Source organism: Corvus hawaiiensis, chromosome 9 (assembly GCF_020740725.1).
Source record: "Corvus hawaiiensis isolate bCorHaw1 chromosome 9, bCorHaw1.pri.cur, whole genome shotgun sequence".
Classification (NCBI taxonomy): Eukaryota; Metazoa; Chordata; class Aves; order Passeriformes; family Corvidae; genus Corvus; species Corvus hawaiiensis.
The window spans coordinates 23,971,027-23,995,775 of record NC_063221.1 but is presented as its reverse complement, the minus strand read 5'-3'; the positions used below and the strand labels follow the sequence as shown (position 1 = coordinate 23,995,775).

The 24,749-nt window shown below is 39.6% G+C and overlaps 1 protein-coding gene across 1 annotated transcript in view; it reads left to right on the top strand.

The window, feature by feature from the left end:
- Positions 1-24,749, top strand: part of GPBP1L1 (GC-rich promoter binding protein 1 like 1) — a 31,771-nt gene that overhangs the window by 4,212 nt on the left and 2,810 nt on the right. Inside the window, exons 2-9 of the mRNA XM_048313658.1 lie at positions 10,467-11,348; positions 12,036-12,150; positions 12,444-12,573; positions 12,938-13,221; positions 15,946-16,018; positions 17,166-17,359; positions 20,840-20,980; positions 24,443-24,601. Of these exons, the coding sequence (XP_048169615.1) occupies positions 12,091-12,150; positions 12,444-12,573; positions 12,938-13,221; positions 15,946-16,018; positions 17,166-17,359; positions 20,840-20,980; positions 24,443-24,601 (1,041 nt within the window). The 5' untranslated portion in view covers positions 10,467-11,348; positions 12,036-12,090. The remainder of the gene's footprint in view (positions 1-10,466; positions 11,349-12,035; positions 12,151-12,443; positions 12,574-12,937; positions 13,222-15,945; positions 16,019-17,165; positions 17,360-20,839; positions 20,981-24,442; positions 24,602-24,749) is intronic.

Below are 24,749 nucleotides of genomic sequence, written 5' to 3'. Positions count from 1 at the left end.
GAGCTGAGAGCCTGTGGGGGTGGGAAAAGTTCCAGAATGCTGAGGAGTTGAGGAGCATTTTCCCTCACAACATCTAGAAAAAAGGCAATACTTGGGTATGTCCAGAGGAAGAGTGTTCACATCAGGGAGTCTGCGTCATGTACTTTTTGGTGGTTTCACTTCCCTATATTGCAATGATGTTCTTACTGAACACACAGATAATGTGATCCTGACAAATTCAATAAATGGTCTGAAAACAATAGCTTTGGATTCAGCCATTTTGGTGTAGATGGGTTCAAATTACTGTGTTTTGGTATATTGCCTACACAGACAAGTAGCAGCTGGCAGGGCAGCAGTTCTGTGGGGGAGTATCTGGGGGTTGTAATGGTTCCTAAATTATCATGAGTCAGCAGCATCACTGTCATGAAAATTCACTTGTCATACTGGAACATATAGAAGCATTTAAAATAAGGTAATGAAGCAGTTTCTCCGTTCTGCCGAGGAGTGGTAGGTGTTCAGCAGGAGCTATCTTGTTCAGTTTGGGATAATGTCATACTTGGGAAAGTTATGGCTGTGTAACAAGATCCGTAAAGAAAATAACAAAGTCTGTGAAAGAGAGAAACCGTAACTAGGATTGGAAAAAAAAATTGATTGGTTAGCTCTACGGTGATTTTATACAACATGTTTCATCAGACATTAGCAGGTGATGTATACAGCAGCTTAAAAAAGTTACCTGCAGGTATAACTGGGAGGCAGCTGTGACATCGTGTCACTGCCTGCAAGCTGTCACACTTGGTAGGTGGGTCACGTCAGTTTTTTCTTCATTGGTGCTTTGAACTTGAAAGCTTGATCTTTGCCAGTAAAATGTGACTGGTTGAGGGTGGGTTGTTTGTTGGGTTTGGTTTTTTTTTAAAGCATGGCTATATTTGATCCCAGAATATGATAGTAGATCCTTTTTCTGCTGCCAAATGGTGCTGGGATACAGGGTGGTCTGTGGGACTTCCCCAGAAAAAAAAAAAAAAAAAACCCCACCTGCTAAAGTTGCCTTTCAGTCAGGGAATACTGAAGTTTTGGTCTGGAGAAAAGATTTCTTAAAAGGTATCTGCAAGGAGAGTTTAGTCAGGTTTCTACATCCGTCATGAGTAAAACAAGTAGTTATGAGTTGAAATTGAAGCAGAATATGTTCAGGTGAGGCGTTAGATGCAGGGACAGGCTTTCAAGCCATACAAATAACCAAAACAGATTGTAGGGATACACTGGAGAATGCTGGTGTGCTAATCTGGTTTGATTTACAGCTTCCAAAAAAATATTCCAGTGGAGGTATGTATAGCTGCATAATGAATTCCAGTCTGCTGATGACAAACTCGTTTTTCTGATACTTTATGAGACATTTCAGGATTAATTTTTGGACCTCTGCAGGCTGAAGATCACTGTACAAATTGGTGAAGGGGGGGGCGTTGCTTAGTTGACTTTCAGAGACATCTGATGGAAGAGGGTAGAGCTAAATTCTTTTAAATCTCAGGAAAAGGTGCTTAACTGTGCAATGTATGAGGATTTTTTTTCCCACACAGATGTTTTGCTTGTATTCCCTAATTTATTGTGGGACACTAGGATAGAAGAATCAGTGTTTTAGTCTTGGCCCACACAGATTACCTGCAGAAAAACAATAATTCTCTGCAAGATCTAAAGACAAAGCTGAAACCAGCTGGACAACATTTTGTCCATAACCCTTTGCTTTATTTTAACTCAGTTTCACAAACTAGATTGTAGATAGAACTCCAGGAAAACACTGTGAACATCTAAAGAGGATATATGTCCCAGCTGCAGCAAATCATTAGATGACAGGATGACTTTTTCTCTTTCTCCTTTTTTTTTTTTTTTTTTTTTTTTTTTTAAGCCAAGACCAAACTAGTGGAATATGTATTATTTTTGCAATTTATTTTATATGTATAAGAGTTGTTTTAAACTGAATTGTGTTCAGTGACTTTTCTGCATTGATGTTTGTTAATACTTTCTCAATCAGAAAGTGCTGAAAATGTTAAACCAGTGAAATGAAAACCATTGCAGACAATGTAAACTTTACAAACTAATGCAGGTGTTGTACACATGCTGAAAAGTGCTGAGTGAACATGTCTTTGTCATGTCCTAGTTACGGACAAATAAATGTGGAGTTTGATCATATTGTCCTGGTCTTGATGTAAAAGGGTTTGGAAATAATCCAGATTGCAGGGAGGGGCAGAAAAGGTATGAGTTGTCCCTCAGTCTTGGCAGGCTGTCTTTAGGGGAAGTACCTATAACTGGAATGCACCTCCCTTCCCAGTTTGTAGTACTGGTCTTGTAGGACCCAGGTAATGGTATTGAGGGGAAGAATTACTACAGTACTGGTTAGGAGAATGGTCTCTTATTTCTGAATGTCCTCTGTTTTGTTGACTTTCAATTCTCCTTCCTCTTTGCAAATGACATGCCTTTTACTTGCTTATCCTTCATCTGAAATGCAGATCTGTACTTCCGTCTACTTGATTTGTAGTCTCTCTTGCCTTGACACAAATATTTGATAAATAGTCTGGTTGCATTTGAGGCTCTTTTCCAAAGGAAATACGTTTTTCTCCACTCCAAATGGAATATATTTAAATGTAAATGTGCTATAGTAGCAGTAATAACCCTGGTAAAATACTGGCTTATAAAATACCCTTAGTGGGAAATACCCATCCCATGATTTTTTTTTTGAGGTACTGGAGAACTACTTACTTAACTTCTGCTTAGGCTCCATCCGCATCTCTGGAAGACAGGTAGGCAGGAGGTATGTAGCATACAGCAGGGATAAGCCAGTAATTACATATTTGCAATTCTTTCCTGATGATGGAGAACATTATCCTGGTGTGTGCTACTGAGCAGTAGAAGTGACTTTGTTCCTTAAGGCTTTGGGCAGACTGTACAGATGGCCTCTTCATTGCCCTTTCACTCATTCTGTCATAAGGGTTTGGGGACAGGAGTGGTACCTTAAAGGCAGCCATGACGAGGTGCTGTGCTGTGTAAGGTTCTGGGCAGAACAGAGCCTTATCTTGACTTACTTGCAAAAGATCTGTAGATCAAAGTGCAGTACAAAATAGATGTTTGATTTTGTTCCTTAAAGAGCTAAAAATAAAAAGACCTTTGGATTTGATTAAAATAGTAGAATACCTTCTCCAGATTTAAAATACCTTATTTAATAAAATGCTAAAGCTGTTTGAAAGTTCAGAACGTTGATCACGTTTAAAGCCTAATACTATTTAAAATGCGTTTCTTTGGTTTGTATCAGTAGTGTCAATAGATGCACTTGTTTAAGAGGTGTACCATCCCTGAAGCCTTACTTTTTGCAGCAGGGCAGAGCAGTAAACAGGTTTTAATATTTCAGGTAAATACCACTGTTCTCTAACATAAACAGTACTAAAGGCAGTGAAAGAGACATTGGAGGGAGGGAAGTGGAATCTTAACAGGCACAGGAGAGAGGCATAAGGGATGACAGCATTGCCAGTGGCTGCACAGTATGAAACATAGGAATAACTGGTGGTAGGCATAATATCTAGAAAGCCTGTGTTCTCCTATTTTGTGCTTATGAGAAGTTGACCCTTTTAGATTTTACATGTTTAAAATGGCCTTATCTTGGTATTCTTGGTGCTTTGAGGAGTAAATTCATGAAAACCCCTTGGAAGGGTTCATTTTTGATGTATCACACTTGCTGGCTATGGTCCAGAGACTTATCATCTTACACAGGCTTCTGTACAGGCTCCCCATGATGCTGCCTTTTCCAAAATGTGCTTTGGGCTTTTGAGTTAAGTACAACTTGCTTCCAAAGACAAGTTTGCTGGCTTTTGTGTGGTAACCTTGCTAGTAAAAACTTGGCTCAACAGAAGCTTGGAGGGCCGGTGTATCATCAGTGAATAACGTTTCTGAAGGTCGTGTTTTTGTGAGTGGTGTTTTCTTGTTCGATGAAGAATCTTTCCTACAGTCCTAGAAGTCACTTTTTTCTGTTACTGGGTTGTTACTTTTGTATGTCCTTGTATCTTTAATTGGTGTCACAAAGGAAAAAAATAATCTCCTTACCCCCTATACTCTAGATCTCAATATGTATTCATGAGACCAGACTGTTAAGGCTTTGCTCGGTGTGTGGTTTTGTGGGGGTATGTGTTTGTCTAGAAGTTTTGAAGGAGGGAAGACTGGGTCAGCGTGGCCTTGGAGAAGTGGAAAGTAAGTATGTGAAGGGACAGGTTGTTTGTGAAGCAGAGCTGTGTGAGATGTCAATGGAAGGACTGTCAGTAGAGAAAAGGGGATTAGGACATAGATGTGTCTGTATGGACCTTTCTTAACCTATTTTCAGTTCATTTAAGTTAGTCATCTGGTTTGTGTAAGTGGTCAGGTATGTAACAGTTGGTATGATTTTCCCCCACCCCTAGCCTGTTACTCTGGAAGCACTTTTGTATGGCCAAGCTTCTGGCATGTTTTCATTTTGGAATATAGATTTGCAGTGTTCTGTCTAGAATACAAAACAGTTTTGATGACTCTGCAAGATAGATTCATTTGCTTTAAACTTGAAAACCAAGTTATTAATCTTTCTGTAATAGATCCTTTTCACTAAAACATTTAATATCTATATCTGGGAAAGTTTTAGTTTAGTACATGATTAACATTTTAATCCATCCTTTAGTGTTCTAAAATGGGCTCATATTTCTATAAATCTAGAAAACTGTTGTGAGTGATGCTCTGTATTTTTAGATACTACATTTTTTTCAGCAGCCAGATACAATTTAAGCAATTTTTTTGCAGTATTTTTAATTAATAGGGCTGTCCCTTATTTTGGAAGGCTGGCTGTGGGATATAATGGGAAGAAACGAGTAGTGATGGCATATCTGGGATAGTTCTTCTGGTTCCTAATACCTCAGGTGTGTGAGCTCTACCAGTTGTACGTGCCATTCCGGAACATCTGCATTTGTCCTCTCCAAAGGGAACTGTTTTTCAGTTGTGCAGACAGGGTGAAGGTGTGTCTAGACAATTGTATTAATGGAAGTGAAAGGAAAAGGGAAGTTTGTTTTGTAGCTACTTTATGTAGGTGAACTGGAAATGAATGATCTCAACTTGTGAAGACATGGCTCACCAGTTGTTATGACAACTATTGAACGAGTTATGCTGCACTTGTGTCTTTTATAGTAAGGCCTAATAATGCATGCAAGGTTGAAGCAAGGTTTATAATTATATTATAAATGTAATTCACTGTCACAGATTGCCCAGAGAAGTTGTGGATGCCCCATCGCTGGAAATGAGCATTCTGGTAAAGTGGAAGGTGTCTCTGCCTGTGGCAGGGGGGCTGTAACTAGGTGTTTTTTAAGGCTGTGTACTCAAATATGATTATCTTTATAATATGTTTTTGATAGTAAGACCAAGCCTTGTAACGTTTGGGGTTTTTTTCTGGAAAACAGGGTAGTGAAATTTCACGTGAGGCTTTTTGATAGCCTTAAGGAAGTCAGTAGCATGCTTTTGACTCTTCCTGAGTTGGACTGCAGGCTGTGCTCCCTATTTTTGTGAATCTGTTGGGTGAATTGGAGGTTATTAGAAAGAGATATTTCAGTGAATGCATATTGTGTTAATTCCTTATCATAAACTAACGTACACCTATTCAGTGACACTACTCTGAAAAGTAGCTAAGTGGGAAGAGGTCTGTTCTGAATGTTTGGGCATATCTGCTTGATTAAATAACTTTAAAAGAGCTTCACAGAAAGAAAACTGATGAGAGAAGTAAATTCTGTTCTGCCTTCTGCATCCATGAAATTGTTCACTAATTTTTCTGAATGCTTTTGCAACCCAGCTGACATCTGATCTTTAGGTGATCTTTAGGAGTATTACTGAAATCCCAATTGACTTGGCTGGTTAGAAAAACAAATCTTTACTTTTTTAAAGTAAACATGCTTTATTTAGAGCAATAGATAGAAATGCAGTGAACTGAAATTGTGGCAGGGATAGACAGGTGTTGTCCTTGTGACCTTTTACAGCTGCTATTAACTGGATTGATAAATGTGTAATGAAGGGTAAAAGTTTACTTTTATGCTGGTTTTCCACTAGAGGCTCCACGTCTTTGTGATTTGCTGTTGCAGGAGAGGAGAAACTGAATTAGAGGCTGCAATTAATAGGATTTGTGGTAGACAGCAGTGCTGAAGGGACCTGGGAATGTTTGCAGGGTACAGCGAAGCAGAAAAAACACCCAGTAAAATGTGTCCATTTCAGAAATGTGCACTGCAGTACGTCATGTGGACAAAGGTTGGAAGCCCTAGTTCCAGGTATTCCCAGAGAGGTGGTGTGCTGGAACAGCGTGTCATGGCACAGCAGGCAGCCTGTAATTCAGGGGAGACCACTTCCCCTTGCGTTTTTACAGCCTCGTAGGCCAAGGCAGGAGATGGAAGATGAAGTAAGAGGAAAAATGCACTGCTGCTAAGGCTCATCTGTTCTGTTTGTTAGGACTTCTGAAATATCTTGATCCATTTCCAGTGAATAATTTCATAGCTCAGTGGCTCTGATTAGCTCGTCTCTCTAGGCTCTTGTTCTGGTCAATGTAAGTCTTTACATATTGAACACCTCCTTGGTTCCCACTGTCAGGTATATCTGAAAAGCTCAGCTTGAGAGTCAAAACTTTAGAAACTCTGGTTTAGAGATTAACTCTGATAAAGTGTGTGTTAGGAGTACAAATGAAAATAAATAGAAGGCTGAAAACCAGGCAACTCCCTTCAACTGTGGTAGAGCAAGACGTTTATGAAAGGGGTATTGGAGAATGGGGGTTTCTCTCTGACTGCAGATGTTTCTTACTGTAGTCTGTGTCTCTAACGTGAATGTGCTTGTATGTTCCTTCTGTTTTCATGCCAGTTTTTAATATTTGTTTAAGCAAATACACTATAAAATCTGGTATATAAAAGAGCACCTGACAAGTTTGTTTGACTCAGTTTGACCACTTCTACTTGCATGTAAAATAACACAGTGAAGGGTATTTAGTTGTGAAACTTACGCACTTACCAAGGGGAAAAAAGTACTTTCGGAACAACAAAAAAATAGGTTACTAAAGGCATTTTTAATGTTACATGTAAAAAATGATAATATAAATTGTTAACAGTTCTAATTAACCTTTAAAAATAAGTGGAACCCAGGTGCTAATACAGGGTTTAATTTTTTTCGTACTTAGATGACTTGCCAAAGACTATTTCATTTTGATGGGTGAAATAATATTTTGGGATAGTTGACAGACAACCATTTTTTTCTGCACCAAAGCTCATTAATGCAGGTTTCATTGTTCTGAAAGGAGGTATGCCTTTAGAGAACATTTCATTTAGTGATATTATTATTATTTTCTTTTTCTGATTTGTATTAGCAGAAATAATTCACATTTTAATTCATTTAAAAGGAAACCGAGAATTAATTAAGTTTGCGTTGACACGCGCTTTCCTTTGCTTTTTTTCTGGAATTGGGAGTGGCTACTGATGATCTTTGTCCTTGTGTTTTCCATAGTGAAGCAGAGATCAGTACAGATTGAACTGTAAATGCAATATTAGAAGAATTGAGTAGTTATCAAAGGTCACTTCAGTTCTGTGTAGTAATAGGGAATAAAATCTGTTAGATATTAGGAAGAAAATTTTTCAAGTGCACACTTTTTCCACTGTATAAATGGGCCATGCTCCCAAATCTTGAACATTTGATGCAGTTTTCGTGACATTAAGAACCCAAAGAGTAGGGTAAAGGCTAATAAGGGTGATTAGAGGTATTCAGAAGGCTTCCATGAATAGTCTTGGTTTGGAAGAGGCATGACTTGAGTCAATATATCTCGTGTAAAATTGTGAGTACCATGGAAAACTGAATAGAATGTGGTTGGGCACTTTGGTAGCACAAGAAAATACCCAGTTGAATTGAGGCTGGCATTTTTTAATAGCTACAAGTTGACTTCTACACAAAGCACAAGTAAACTGTGCCCACTCTCATTTGGGAGGCAAAAATGTATAAATGTGTCTGAAAACAAAGCAACTTGAACAGATTTGCATAGAAGCTCTGACTGGTAATAAATTGTAATACAGACTCTGGCTTAAAAGTCTGAGAAAGTATCCTGGGAGTCCTGCTGCTATTTGTTCTTGGTCTTGCACTTTTTTTTTTTCCAATAATTTGTTACAGGTTGCTGTCAGAGAGGGTAATGGAGAGACTGTGGGTCCTGCCCCTTAGGATTTTGTGATGTTACTGTTGTCAGTAGAGTGGTATATGGAAGTGATCTCAGGTAGGTTGCAGATCTGCTGTTGGATGGGATCCAGAGCGTGTGTGAGAGGGGGCTGTAAAACCCAGCATGGGGGCTCATCCTGGAGACTGAAGAGTTTCAGTGCTACTGTAATTTACAGCACTTCATTTAACAAGGTTTTTGCTCTAGCAAGAAGTCTTCCATTTAAATGTGACGTCCCTTGTTCTTTTTGTGCTGGGATGTGCCCAGGAAGGCAATGACTGAAGAGTTGTGTATGTCCCTACCGAATTATGGGGTCAAGTCTAGGAGTTGTACTAGAGGGCTACAGGTGCACCAGGCACTGCTTAATGAACTGCCTTGGTCATTCATACTTACAGTGATATCAAAATAGCAGCTTAAGAGACCCAAATCTCTGCAAGATCATCTATAAATTGGTGGTTGGAGTTTTACAAAATGTTTCACCTTCGCTTTAATTGTGCTGAAATGTGAAAGGAAACCTCGCAGCAACACGAACTGTTGATGTGCTTTCCTTTTCCCTTGCCTTTTCCAAAGGTCCTGGGAACCTTTTTGGTAAATGGAACCTGGGTATTGTACTTCTGTGGTGTTTTTATTTTTGTTTTGTACTCAGACCTGGTTCTTACTTCAAAACTGCAGTTCTGTGATGTTCATTTATTTAGATACCTTAAATCCAGAGAACAGTTCTCTGTGGGCTTTCTTTAGGTCCATTTTTCACATTGCTGTGAACCATTCTCAAGGTTCATTAAATCAACTTATTAAATTTTTTAACTTCTATCAATAGCTTGACTTAGCTCAATTGCTATACTGTTCATTCTGAAAAGCATATTTATTCAGAAGGTAATGAATCTTGTTTAAATATAGTCAACTGCATTGACTTTGTCCCTGTTTTGTCTTTCACTTACTCATCAAATGTTTGGTGGTAGACTTAGAAGGGCCCATCTTAAAGAGTTCTGTACCTGTACAAGTTCAGCATGATGGGAAGTCTGTTCTGTCTGCAGCAGATGTTCCGTTATGTCCATTATGCACACTGAAAAATTACCCTTTAATATAAAAATATGTCTTTATAGATCGGTTGTTTGCAATGTGTAATGCTCAATAGATTGTAGCACAGGATAGGGCGCTCAGAAAGTTCCCAGGTCAATACTGTGTGTGGCCATGACCACTCTGGTTTTTCTTTGTCTTGGCTGGTAGTTTATACATGTTGTGAGGCTGCTTGTTCTTGCTTTGTCTGCAGAAATGTGGTTGTGGCTCAGAGCCTAGGTGAAGTGTTTCCATCTTTCCAAACTCCTCTATACGACAGTAACATGCAGTTCCAGAAAGAAAAAAAAAAAACCATAAAAATGAAGGGATTTATTAAAGGGGTGACCCAGAAGATAAAAGGTGGTCGTTCTTTTACTATTCCCAGTGTGTGTTTATTTTGAGCCTTGATGAAAATCACCTTAAAAACTTTTTTTAAAAACCCACATGGTTAGAATGAAGAGTGACATAACATATGCAATGAAAACCAAAACTGAGCAAAGAATGGAACCATATCCAAACAAAGAAAAAAATCTCTGATAAGTCAAATATAAAAGCATAATAAGGCACACCTAAAGGCATCCTGAGAAACAGCTGATGGCATCAAAACAGTAATAAACAGTCTTGGTTGTTTCAAGATCACTAAACTCTGTATTTGCTTCTGGTTAGGTAGGATGGTTCAAGGAAAAAGAGGTCATAACAGAATAACTCAGGCTGTGGTGGTGGTGATATTTTCCATGGAGCAGTTAATGAAATACAGTTTGTATTACTGTCATCATCCTCTTGAGAGGGGAGTCTGGCTGTACTGGAGCGGGTGAGGAATGACGTAGGCACGTAGAGATGAGGCATTTGGAATGGCCAGGCATACCTGCAGCCTAGAGTCTCATTATTTTAGCAGCAGGTTTTAAAATTGCTATGAAATGTGGAATCGCTTTCATCAGCTGCATGCAGTTTCTCCACTCTTCCCTTTATTCTGATTGGTTTTGTTGCTCTTTTGTGGACTAACTCTGGGAAGTGATCATTTAAAAGTGAAAATGCCCTTTTCAGGGACTCTTCTTTTAATTAGATTATTTCAGGTTTTGTTTTGATCAGAGATCAAATAGCTTTTGGCACTTGCACTATAGTTGCTTGATTTCCCTTTCTGTTCTTCTCTTTAGTCATACTTTGTCATGTTTATGCCACTTGTATTGACGGAGTTTTGTTTGGTTTTTTACAGTGACGGTAGTTCCTGTCTCACTTCTTTGATGGAAGAGGACTATGACCCAGAAGTGAACTCTTCACTGTAGAACAAGAAGCTCTTGTGGATAATTGTGTCCCTTTAAAAGCAGCACCCAGTCTACAAAAAATAGAGTAGAAGAGATTATTTTTGGACCTGGCTTTTTTTGTTCATGTGACCTATGTTTCAGCATGTAAATGGTGAAGAACAGGGAGAACATTTGTGCCTGCTTCTGAGCTTTATATCAAGTAGTGCTTAGCTCTGTGGAGCATTAGCCAAGTTACGTGAAGACTAGAGTATATCCTAACATTCGTTTTTTAAAATATTTTACCTTTTTTTAGCAGATGTATGTGATAAAAATGAAATTTATATTTTAAGAGCACTTGGGCAGATGCTTCTTGTTTAGATCTCAGCATTTAGGGCAAACATTTTTACGTAACATCTTTTTTCCAGAGCATTTAGGTTGATCTGCTGCAGATCATGAACTGTCCAGCAGCTTTGAGTGTATGTGTTCAGTATTAACCATGATGTTGCTCTGAATGTTGTCATGCAGACTTGACAAACCTTTTTGTAATGTAAAGGCTGACTTCTGTACTACCATAACCAGAGGAAATTTAATGAGGTGAACGTGGGCGTGGCTTTTTTAAATATAAATTACCTTCTTAGGTATCTTTTTTTTGTAGTGAGAGTGCAAAGAGAGGGTAAAATGAGCAGCTGAGGGGGTGAAGGGCACAGTTGGCACGAAGTGCGGCCTCTCGTGCTCTGCTTTGAGACGCACTGTTGCCTCAAGGCTGGCCTTCCAGAATTCTGGAGAAGGAAAGAACCCAGAGGTCACTGAAGCACACAAACTGAGGACATTGGACTGCAGAGGCCAAACTCAGGGTAAGTGATCATATGTACTTACTACTTTGCTATACTGTATTGACTTGCTTCTAGATAAACTAAAGTTGAAAAGTAAAGCAAAATGGTAAATTGGAGAACCTTCCACAAAAAAAGATGGAATTCATTTATACAGAGCAATAGTGAAATGTTCATCATTTTGAGCAGTAAAAATTGCTGTGATCTGTTGGAAAGCACATAGGAGTTCAGGAGCTGGCATATGGTTGTCTTTCAGGTCTCTGATCTGCTCTAAATGTCTCTTAACATCACAAGTTGGTCATATTTGATTTACAGCCTCTGGAATAAAACATGCAATGGTCACCCCTTTGCAGGCTGTGAGACAATGATCAGTGAAGAATTGTACTCCAAATTCTGTCGTATCTTGATTTTTACATCTGCCTTGTATGGCTTTTCTGTGCCATTCGTTCTGTTTCCTTCCCCCTCCACACCCATTCTATCATGAGCTTCATGGGTTTGTTAAGTGTAAACAGGAAGTAACGGGGAATGTTGGAGTTCTTACCTGTTTCAGTCAGAGGAGTAAAGTCAGCAGGACAAGAAAAATGTTCAAGTATAATATGAAAAACTTCAGCACTTTCCCCCTCCTATTTGTATAGGCCAAACTTTAGGAGGTAAATTGTATTATTATTTCAGTTTGGATAAGATGACAGGGAGTGTTCTTTTCATTTACAGATCCTGGCCATGAGGTTTGATGCCTCATTTTATTGAAGGGAGACACTGGACCTAAATGGCGCAGCATGACTTTGTTCCTGCCTGGCTTAACTTCTCAACACCACAGTCAACCAAGGTAACAGTAATACAGATCACCTCCTTTCACAGCTCTTGACCATGGGTAAGATGAGTGCATTAGGTTCTCTGTGATTCTACGTGAGACAGGTGGATTTGTGAGCTGTTCTGATCAGATCCAGGCTCATTGACATTGCTGGCTAATCAATATAGATATGGATGCTGTATTGAAAACTCGTACAGGAATGTGTGGCTTGGTGGTTTTTTTCAATTAGCCAAATGTCACTGTTGGACGGACAGGCTCCTGGAGAGTCCAAATGAGTGCTTCATTACATGACTTTTTACTTTCCGCAGTCCCCTGCAGCCACCTTTGAGAAACATGGAGAGCATCTTCCACGGGGGGAGGGCCGCTTTGGCGTGAGCCGCAGGAGACACAACTCTTCCGATGGATTTTTCAATAATGGGCCCCTCCGAACTGCAGGAGGTGAGTAAGAAGGATCAGAATGCAGCCTGAGAGCAAACATTTTGAAATGTTCTACAAAATGAAGAATTCAGCAGAATAGAAACATCCTCCCAGACTGTACCTTTTCAAAACATCCTATGAGGAAGTTGTACTACTCTCTTCTCCCATACAATGTGCTCAGGCCTTAAGGGGTTTTCATGGTAGCTGTATGTGCATTGTGTAGCTTGGTTTGTTTTCTGATATAATTACACAGTACTTAGTAAGTTCAGCTCAGCAGTTACTTAGTGAACACTGGCTGAACAACAAGAAAGACAACCTGATATTTCCAGTATTCTGTATATTGTGTTGATTTTTCTTATTTGCATCCTTATCTCCTTTTGTTTAGACTGCTGGCATCAGCCGTCCCTTCTCCGCCATGATTCTGTAGATTCTGGTGTTTCTAAAGGAGCTCATGTTGGGCTTTCTGGCAGTCAGCCTGGCTGGCATGGTCCCTCACGGGGCCATGATGGTGTGAGCCAGCGTGGAGGAGGAGGAACTGGAGTTCATCGCCACTGGAATGGCAACTTCCATTCTCGGAAAAGTTCCGCCTTTCAAGAAAAGCTGCCTGTTGAATCCAGGGAAGAGAAGAAGGAAGATAAAGAGCATTTGCAGTTTGAGGAGGAAGACTTTGTAAGTGTGTAGCTTCTCACTAGAAGTGGCAGGTGTGAGAAGTGGCTTTTCGATCTCATTTGTATTAGCATTGATAGGTGATGAGGACCTAAAGTTGCATTCTGTTCCACGTTTGAGACACAACAAATTTAATAAAATTAATCCGACACTGATAGGATGCTGATTGATACCCAGAGCCCTCAGGACTTGGCGACCTGTTGGATTATGGGGTTTGGCTCATATGTTTTGCAAAATGGTTATTGTGAATTGAAGGCATTGTAACATTCAAGCTAGGTCTTCAGCGAAACCCATAAGGTGGCAGAGGAAGAGTAGTTGCATTGACTTTGTGTCTTTGCTTACAAAGCCTTTTTTTTTGCTCCTAGAAATACATCTGTTCGGCTTATCTTCAGTATGCCTGCTTCAGTCTTCCTGTCTCCTTCACTCTGATACATGTTGGTGTTTGCGATAACCTTCCCAAGCTTGTTCATGACATGCTCAGACCTTTGCAACCGTCTGCCTTGAATCTTCTGGAATAGTATTATCAGAGATGTTTTCCCCTCTCTCTCTGTTTATCTGTGGATCAGGGTTTCTTGAGCCATTTCTTCCATCACTATCTCCAGTTCACCAACTTCCTTCTTACTCAGCATTTTGATTCACGTGGTATTATCAGTATGATAGTCTCTTACATCCTGACTCTATTTTTACTGGAGTATCTTTCGTTTTTCAAACTTTATCAAATAGTACTTGGACTTTACAGCTTTCATCCTTACCATGTACCTTCCTTAATGCTAATGCTTTGAGAGATGTGCACCTTTTCTACTTTCTCTTTTCAATTTAATTCTATTTCTTCTGACCCCTGAAGAGTGTTTTATTATTAGACCATGTGTTTTTCTTTTTGCATCTATTTCTTGCTGTCTCTAGGCTCTTCTTGACCAGTGTAATGAGGGGAGTATCATGTGTAAGGTTCTGGTAACTCTGTCCTTTCCCCTAATGCAATTCCTCTGTCTTTATCTTCAGTGCTAAAGCCTTTGCTGCCTCCTGTAATGAGAGGTTCTGGTGATACTGTGCACACTTGCATGTATCATCATCATGAGGTTTTTGCTGTCTTCTTCAGCATTTGTCTCTGGAAGGCTGTTCACAACTGAAATTGTTGTGGCAGTTTGATGGCTTTTGCTCAGGAATTTACGTGTCAGAGTGAAATACACTAATGCCTCCAGCTGCTTCAAGCCAAAATCCAGAACCTACACTTAAACTGCCACAGGAGGCAGTTTGATTTAAGCTGCTGGGGTTTTTTTCAGTGAAGTGCCTGGGAAGTGATTGCATGCTCTTGTTCAGCTGCTGCTGCTTGGAGCAGGAGCCTGCATCACAGGGTGGTTAGCAGCTGGAAAACAGGGATAAAGCTTGCGTGTCGATTTCTGTTACCTGATTTCTCAAGAATACTGTAATTCAGAATTTCTATAAGCCTGTTTTTTTGACTGTCAAAAGTCTGTTGAAATCTAGAAATATTGCAATGACTGTGACTGTGCAATCTGTTGTTGTCTATCTTGGTCTAAATCTTTATTCCACGTACTTCATTCTCTTTGCCTTGATGAGTGCCTTCCCCAACTACATGGCTGTTCTCTAATTACTTCCCTCATTTTTAAGATGACAATACCACGTGCTGGCTAGCAGCAAGCTTTATTTAGTAACCCCTGTATTGTTTTTGCCATAGTGGTGAAACTGATGTATGCTGTGGTTAAGTGTGTAGCTGTTAGGCCTGCGTGGCTGACAGCACTTTTCCTGAAAGGTTCGCAAAGCATGTTGTTAGTCTAAGTGTGAGCATGTCTACTGTAAAACTGACCTGTAGCTAAAAATTGAAGCTCTTAAACAGATTAATTTCTAGGGACTGAGGCAGGAATTTATGCTATGGTGTGACATTTTTTCCTAACTCTTACAGAACACGAATACCTACTATGTCAGATGCTCGCTATTAGAGAGTTATGCTGTCACCATAGTAACTGACATATGAGAGATTCATTAGAAAGAGGAAAAAGATGGCTGTATTTGAACTGAGGTTATTTGGGACACAGGAAGAGGAATAGCTAATCAGGAACACTTGTCATTGGATGCTTAGATTTTCTGCACTCTGCTTTGAGATTGGACATATCTGTAGTTGTTCCACCAAGTTGAATTCTGAAACTGAACCCCGGGTAAGTCTGCAGAGAGCACAGAGTCTGCGTGCACTCTTGCCCTAAAAAGTGGACTCTGAAGTTTGATATCAATTTAAATGTAGCTTTTTTTTGTCAGTAAATATATTCCTTTACATTATGAATCTAGTACTGCTTTGGGGTGGTTTTCTTTTAATTGGCTGATGCACAATTATTGTATTAAAATATTTATGAAATTAGGATAGATTCTTCATGTAGTGATGATGTGGATTCTATTTTATTTTTTGAGCTGCTGACCAAATACCTAATTTTTTTATACATGTACTGATTGGTAGAATCTACTTAACCATAGTAGAAGACTAGAGGGCTTATCCTGAACCCTCTGATAGTTCCATTGGAAATACAGCAGAAACCAGGGAGAATGCAAACTTGATTTTTAGATGTCTTTGTGGCAAAACACTCTCTTCCACTTTAGGTGCTGTTCAGAGAAATCTACCCATACTCTGGGTTCCTGGAAACAAAATGTTATGTTAATACTGATTATTTTTTTTGTTTTCTATGATAGAACAATATAGTCATTTGCATTGTCTTTTTACAGCCATCTTTGAATCCAGAAGCTGGAAGACAAAACAACCAGAACAAACCTTTAGGGACACCTTCTGGAGTATGGGGTAGGTAAAGGTCACTGTACATAATGCTGATGATGGAGCAGAAAATTGTAACTGGTGTTTAAATGCTGGGTTTTTCACTCAGAAATACTTTAAGGACTTAAGTGAAGGAGACAGTTTGCTGCTTTCTGTCCTTTGCTGTTTTCCTCCCACAGTCTTCCCCAGTCTCTTGGCCTTTGTGTCTATTTGAAATTGTGCTTGTCTTGTCATAAAAAACCAGCCAGTGGCAGTAATGTCACTGTTCTGTGTTCGCTTCCTGTCGTGCTGCAGTTACCATTTCACACAGACATCACTTGAAGGGCAGAGCAGATTGGAGTGAACTCGACATTAGTTCCTGACTTGGGATCTTCATAGTGGAAATACAGCAAAACTGTCATAATTCTGTGGTTTGAGTTTAGTTGATTTTTTTAAACTCAGAACAGCCTTGCTTTGGATCCTGATGTACTCTGTGAATCTATGCCTTTAAAAAAAAAAGTGAAACAAGGTACTAGTTCTAGCAGTTAAACACAGATTTGTTAATATCTAGTTGGATTAGTTAGGTTAGATACTGTAAGTAGTACAAATGCAAAAGAAGCTCAGAAACCCTTTTTGCAGTACTGTTGGGTTGTATTCTTTTGCTTGTTTGTCTAGTAGCTGTTGTTCTGCTCAAAACCTAATGACAATTAACATTTATGGGCTTTTACCTGCTTATATTACTAGCGTTTTTAAAGTTGTTGCGCTCCTGAAAATGTGATTATCTGGCCTAAGAAATATTAACTGTGCTTGTTTGTAAAAGCACTGTCTTTTGAGGTATAAGTTACATAAATATTTTTGCTATGTTAGTGAGCTAACAAAGCTGATCCATGATTGATCCAAAAAATGCTCATAACTCTTCTGATTCCTATAGAATGGTGCAAGGCTGTTAAGTGATGTCACTGTAGGTTATTTCTTTCAGCATCAAGGAAGCTGTTGTGTTTAAATTAGAAAAGATTGTATTTAGATGTTCACATCCAGTATCTTTGCTCAGAGCTGAAATGAAAGAGCAGCTGGTAACAGTCTCAGATTCAGATGTGTAGTGTCTAAGATGGAGAGGGAGGAACTGGAACAGTGTACTGAAGCTGTTTTGAGACTGAATATCTGTATTTCAGAATCTCTTGTTTTGTTTTTACAGAAAACCCCCCTAGTGCCAAGCAACCTACCAAGATGCTGGTCATCAAAAAGGTTTCAAAAGAGGATCCTTCCGCTGCCTTCTCAGCTGCATTTACATCACCTGTTTCTCACCTGGCAAATGGCAACAAAGCCACCACCATTGTCCCAAGTGTCTACAAAAATCTGGTTCCTAAACCTGCAGCTCCTCCTTCCAAGGTACAGGGGGTTCCAACCAAATTAGTGAACTGCAGATCAAGGGAATCAACCCCCCGACAAGTAGCAAGAGCTGGAATCCAGTTGTTTCTGGGGCAGTGGCTTTTACAGTCGAGGTCTAAAGTTGTTCTCTGTTAAAATGCCTTTTGGTTTTGTCCCTACTGAGGTCTATTTGAATGGGTGTGTCCTCATGCATTAGACAAATCCTTATCTTAATTAGACAAAACAAGCAGTGCTGGAGAGGTGGAATGTGTGCTGCTATGTGCTTGAGCTGTTCACGTGACTACCTTGAAAAATCTTTATTGGGTTGCAATACTTTGATGTGTCCAGAACAATTGAGGCTAGGATCAGATTAGATTGTAACATCCTGCAATTCAGGTGTAATTTAGTTGAGCCTTAAAAACAACCTGGAAGAGCAATAGGGTTTGTGCTATAGTTCTTTTACTGGAGGAAATACAGTAGTGCTAAAAAAAAACAAGTAATTTTTTTAAAAAATTTCTTAGTTCTAGGCCTAATCTTGTCCATTTTTCTGGAGAACCAACATGTATAGATGCCTTAGAAACTTGAAAGAATTGATAGTGAAAGTATATAAAAAGCTAAAAAAAATGTTAGCTAGGTTATTCTTTAAAAAGATGTATACTTTGATTTCTAAAATATATTAATTACTGATGCTGGCTGTGACATTCCAACAAAATCTTCCCTATGATTACAATAGATCATTCTTACACACTTCAAAGATAAAAGTAAGAGACACTCAGCTTTTTTTTGTAGGAAAGCAAGTTTAGAGCTTCTTTCCCTTTTGTAAATGTCTGTTAATTCAGGTTAAATTCTGCCAGCTACAGGAAAAAATCATAGTGGTTAAAATGATTATCAAATATTTTTGTCTAAACACTTAATTTGACAGTTGATCTACTTCTTGGGGTGCTGGGTTAAATTGACCCTCTTAGAAAGGTTATTTGTAAGGAGCTTTTCATTCCACACAGTCCATATATGTTCTTGTTTAGATTAGGTAAACAAAATGCAGCTTCTAATGGGTAGGGAGCCTGCTGTGGCTTTTATTTTTGCTTTTACAGCTTGATTGATACATGTGTATACATAGTCTGACCTGGATTTAGTCTGGATGTTTTGAGTGTTCTTTGAAACAAAAGGCCAGAGGTACAGTTTCTGACCAGACCGTTAGATTATCTCTGGCTTCAGTCAAGGAGAGCTGCTCTTGAAGCTTTTCCTAACCATGTTCTGAAATTAGACTATGTAGGTTTTGATTCCTCAGATAAAAAGAGCACATTATTCAGTGCTCACAGTTGGAATAAAACTATGATCTGAAGGTTCAGCATCCATCAAAAATAGTGGTAGGGCTTTTTTTGTTAGCTTGCTTTACATGTTACATAGGTCATTTGCATTCCAGATTGTTTATCTATATTTAAATCAGAGATTATGGCAGTATGTAGTGGTACCTGCCTAAGTTCCTTTTAATTAAGTTTTTACTTCACTGAATCCAGTAGGCCTGGATTATACCTGGATTTATACCTGAAATACTACAGTATTGATAACACAGGAAATGTTCTTTGGCTAGTGGAAAAGGTATTAATTTTTGATCTGTAGCCCAAGAGATCAATCACGTTAAGCAGGCTATAAATATGTACCTGGTGATTTAGCTGCTAATTTCTAAGTGTTTATACACTGACATGGTGCTGTGGTTAATGAGGCAGTGTGATATTCCTCAGTGTTGGGGATTGCAGTGCTGAGAATTATCTGCTGATGTCATCAACAGTGCTTTTGTTAATGAATGGTGACCATTAGCAAAACCAAAAGGTGGGGTATCAGCATATCCTTAGCCACAAAAACTGTGTGCATTGATGCCTTTTTAAAGTCACAGCCTTAAAGCAGCTGTGGTAGGATGGAAGACTTCTAGAAAGTTGTCCAGGAATTGCAGTGCATAAAGTAGTAGAGGAGTCAAAACATTCCTTTCACAAAGTCAGCAGTATTGGAAAGCTGTCACAGGAAAACTGAATGAAAAATGGTTTTGTTAAGTTGTACCAAGTAGTTCAGAAAGGAAGAGAACTGGTGGCAGTGGAACAAGTATGTTCTTCCTGGCTAACTGAGATGGCTAATAGCTCACAGTCAAGCAATCCGTGAAGGTCACACTCAGCTTCCCCAGGAAAGCAGTAGGGGTCTGTCTTTGGATCTATCTGAGCTGCCCCTTTGTGGAAGCCTGGAGAACAGCACTGGGCAGCTGAGAGCTGGGAATCGAACAGTGCAACCCTGGAGCTGCAGAGAGAAACTTTTTGTCAGAGTCATACTGCACCCTAATTTTAGTACAGGCAATAAGTATTGCGCACATTAGGGTATTTCTGGGCTTTGAAGGGGATGTTTTTAATGTGTGCTGTGAATGCCATAGAATCCATTTGATAATGTGGGATGCTCATTTTTAAGTTGGAGTGGAAGAGTAAAGCTGATGGCCTCCCCATGCAATCTATTTATTTAAAAATTTATAGAAGAACCCAGTAGACAGTGACAACATACTGAAATAGTGCCTCTGTTCTCATTGCTGGCAGATTGCAAGATCTGTTGCATCTCAGATTTAACTCAATCCTATTTGTGCATGAATTATTTTACTAGTGACTTGAAGGTGGCTTCAGAAGTCAAAGGAACCTGTATTTTTAATGTTCTGATAGTGTCTTGCTAGTGCCACTTGATACAAGTTTCTTCTTAGGATTGTTTTTGTAAAGACTCTCACTTCACGGTGTTTGTCCCTGACTGATAAGAGAGCTTCAAGAACAACATTCCAAGTAACAAAAGCTTACCTTGAAGTCTTTGCTCTTCAGCCAAATGGCCAGTGTATTCAAAGGGATACTGCAGAGGGTATCCAGGGCAAAACAGCAAGTGATCCTGCACTGTAATAAACTGGCTGCTTGCTTCTTTTTCTTGTTGTTGTTGCTGAATTGGTGCAATGATGGACATTTTCATAGCTCCAGGAAATAAATAATTTGCATTCTCAATTTGCATTCTCACCCGAAACAAACTCTTCCTCGATGCGCTTTTTCCTCGCACAGGCAAACTTCCTGTCAAGTGATTGGAAGCCTTTCTTTGTGGCGTGCAGTGTTTCCCTAAGAAGTGTAATTTTAATTGGGATTTTTTTAAATTTCCTGTCTGTGGGTAGCTGTAAGATGAATTGCATTACACAGTGGTGGTTCCAATTAATGAAGGGCAATGCTGGATTTTCTCTTTGAGCTCTTAATGGTGTTTTACTGAAGGGTGGTGCCCATGAACCAGAATTGTGTGTGATTTGGGGAAAATAGCAATGCCAGGGGAAAAATGATGATTGTTGAAATGGACCTTTTGAGACTGTTCTTGCAGAGGGAAGGAAAAAAAATCCATACAACAGCCAGCATAATGTTGTTTATTTATTTCAATAATTTGCAAGCAACCCCTTCTTGGGCCTTACCATTTACTGCCCTGTATTTTGTGTTCTTTTCAATACAGCCAAGCCCATGGAAAGCCAACAGAAGTGAACATAAACCAGGCTCGCTGTCCTCCACCCGTGACTCTGCCTTTACCAGTCCAGTGTCTGTAACCAAACCAGCGGTACTGGCAAGTGGCTCAGTCCTCACCTCTCCCAAAGAGGTAAGGGTTGGGCTTAGGTATAGGGTGGGAGCTTTTGTCACTATCGCCTACTCCAGCATGTTCGTGATAAGGCCCTCTCTGCATGCGGTACCTACCTTTGCACCCTCGATGGATGACTCACTTGGACATTCTTAGCACATTCTGCCACATCGATGATACACTAAAAGAAAATAAACCTTCATAAAAATGGGGTTTATCTGGCTGTAAAGCCATTGGTGTTTGTTCAACTGTATTAGAATTTCCTTCCAGTAAAAAAAAAACCTCTAATGCTTTAAATGGTGTTGTGTAACAAGACACGCGTCAGCTTGGTATTATGGGAGTGCAGATACTAAGAACTGATGTGAATAGGTAGGTAAGTTGATTCCCATTATGTTCTTCAGTATAGGAAAGGAAGGGGAAGGAAGGTGATCTGCCTTATTTCCTTTCTCTAGAACAACAGCACAAACACTAGGTTCTGAGAGGGTTGAAGGAGTTTAACATGTGTACATGTGACTTTTCAGCTACAGTATCTGTTTTTAATTTTGACCTTGGAAGGAGGTAATCTGCTGAGATGGAAACTGATTTGCCCCTAGTTTTGGTCTGAAGTATAGAGAGAACATTGAAATATAAATCTCTTAATATTTCAGCAATACCTATGACATTGCACAAGAAAAAAAAAAAAAAAAAGAACAGATTGTGATAAATTCCTGGCCAAAACAGCTGCTCTTTACAGATTTGGCTTAATGATCTTGGAAGTCTTTTCTTAATGATTTTGTGATTCTGTAAATGATTATTCACAACATCTGAAATTAGCTTGTTCATGTTTTAAGTGTAGAATTGAGGGATTTTTCTAGTAGTGCATTTTTCTTGTTCCTTTGTAGATATTACTTCCAAAATAAGGCCTTGTCATCTTTATGATTCTCTGCTTTGCAGGCTTTACTTTGCAGCAGCCTGCACTTTTCTGCCTTAGCCACAGCTGAGTGTACAAGCAGTCATTAAAGGCAATAGTTAATAAACAGGCACCTGTCACTTTGACAAATAGATCTTGCACTCTGTTCTTTTCCCTTACGATTGCTTCTGTCTCTCTTTAGACCAAGTTCTTCGTGCTGCTGACAGCCTTCCTTTTGGGTAATGCACAGCACAGTATGGACAGTGTAAATATGTAAACTTAAACAGGCTTTCACCTCAGCAGACATGACAGGGGCATTTACTTCGTATCATATTGGAGTAATGCAAGTGTTTCCTTCACCTGCCCCCAGGAAGGTCTTGTGTGAAACTTTAGTCAGTGAAGATGTTGGATACTAACCTAAGAGTTAAACATAAAGGGCTTAAAAATTCCTTCCAACTAAACTGGACACTTGTAATACATTTTTCTTTGAATCTGTTGGAGACTTAAGAGTATGAAAACACTGGTCTGTAGACAGCAGATAGTACTGCAATCCTGGTTTTGTTTCTGAAACGGGGATAATGCGCTTCCTGCAAAAGTGGTAAAAATAGCACCTTTACTCGTAAGAGACCACAGTGTGTTGAAAACTAAAAGGGTGCCAACTAGCACTGGCTGTGTCCCCACAAGCCAGTCTAAGACAACCAAACTACAATACAGCCTAAGTTCTTGAAATGAATTCAGGATTACTTTTTTGTAAGACTTGCCAGACAGACATCAGAACAAATCTGAGGTGATGCATAGTGCTCTCATTAAAAAAAAAACCAAACACCCAAAAAAAATCAACACCAAAGATTGAGATGCCTTGATGTTTCAGTCAAAGGGCTAAGCTTACGTTGGAAGAGATGCCAGCCTACTGTTTCAGTGCTAAAGAAGAATGCTCTGTAAAACATAACCCTTCTACAGAAAGTTATGCATAAAACTAGAATTGAGGTGAAATTAATTCCCTTTCAGAAATCTGTTGTTTCTAACCTTTAGCTGTAACTGTCTTCCCCTAACGTGTAGAAATTGTTTTAGTATCTCAGTAGCTTATTAGGGATTAAAACAGCCACTAGCAAAGAGTTCAAGTTGAGAATTTCATATTACCAGAAGACACCTAATTTTAGTCTCATTTGTTCATTGTTACCTTCTGTCACTGCAGTCAAACTAGTAGTTACGTTGAGAGCTTAATTTCACTCTTGTGTTGGCTTTTCATCCTGATAGTTGCAGTCACTTGTTAGGTCTGTTACAACTGCTGATTTGTTTCTTACTGTGTTGAATTAGGCAAAATCTGAAAAGTCTGCCTGAGAAATTACTTCCAGGCTGCACTTACTTCCCTGCAGCCATTATTTCACACCAGTGTTTCGCATGGAACAGGTATTAGAAATATAAGCAGCAGTTGCTGCCTTGTTATTGTTCTAGTTCCCTTGATCCTTGCTCAGAGCACTGAGTGTAATAAAAATTTTTGGCACAGGAGATTCATTTTGAAGAGCCTGAATTTGCAACCTTCCCTCCCAGCTTAAAAAAGTGTGTGGGAAGAAAAACACTGCAAGCTTCAGGAAATTTTACTGGTTTAATACTGATTTTTAAAAAATCAAAGCATGTACATGAAGAAAAAGAGTCGTTTTGCAAGATTCTGGTGTCAGTTATCCATAATAATGATTAAATGCCTCATTGTTTTAGAGTAGCCAGACAAACTCCAGCAGGAGGTTGATACTGGGAACTTTCACTTAACATGTTCTTAGATTCCTTTTGTGTGTCCAGTCAAAACATGGAACAGATTAAATTGAAAGCTCACCTTGGTTAGCAGTGCTCCTATTGCAGGATCATGGCTGGGTACTGCCAGTCGGCCTGATTCACAGATTCCAGATTATTAAGAAAGCTTAAATGTTCTGGAAGAGCACAGGAGGTTTCCTTGTGTTCATGCACTGAGCTGAGCAGATTTCCCACAGGCTCCAGGGTTTTCTGTGTCTGGCTCCACACTGAACCATCTGGGCTGAGTGTACAGATCCAGCACTTGGCAGCGTTCTCTCCAGGGGAGGATTCCAAGGCTGTGGCTGCCAGTTCCGCACCCGGTTGTGGTTAGTTAAGGATGTGACCACTCCCTGAAAGGAGATTACCTCCCCATAGCTTAATTTCAGGGTAGAGTCTGTCACGATGACTTAAAACACAAATTTGAACTAAGTCTAATCTGCTAAATTTGCAAATTTTTTGGGGGCAGGAATCCTGCATGAAGTTTTTTTCCCTAATACTCTGTTGTAGGCACCAGTTTGCTTGAGAGAGTTACATTACAAAGGAACAAAATAAACATATTCATGGCCGTGTGAATTGACTCCTGGGGGAAGAACAGAAATTGAGTTGGTAATAATAGATGGGAGAAGTGAATGTGCAACACCCATCAGTATTTTGATGGGCATTTGACATTAGGTTGGGGTTTTTTGAAGGGTTAAGAGCCACCTAAAAAACTGCTGAGTGTTTGAAAGGTGTAAGCACAGGCACTGAAGCGCCCCCAGGTTCGCAGCAGTGCAGTTTGAATTCTGTGTTCTCCCTCCCCTGTGCAGAGTCCTTCCAGCACCACCCCTCCCATCGAGATCTGCTCCTCACGCCTGACGAAGCTGATGCGCCGGACCACTGATAAGAAGAGCGAATTCCTGAAGGCACTGAAGGATGATAGAAATGGGGAGATAACAGAAAACAGGGAATGTGACAAGCTGGATGATGTAAGATCACTGTCCTTGCTGTGTATATGATCATTATTATTGAAGGAGTTGGGGACTGAAAAAGCCCTGAGCAGTGTATGTAATTCAGGCTCTGGAAGAGGAAGGAAATGACTCCCACTGGTCTGGCACATGTGCCAGTAGAAGTAGT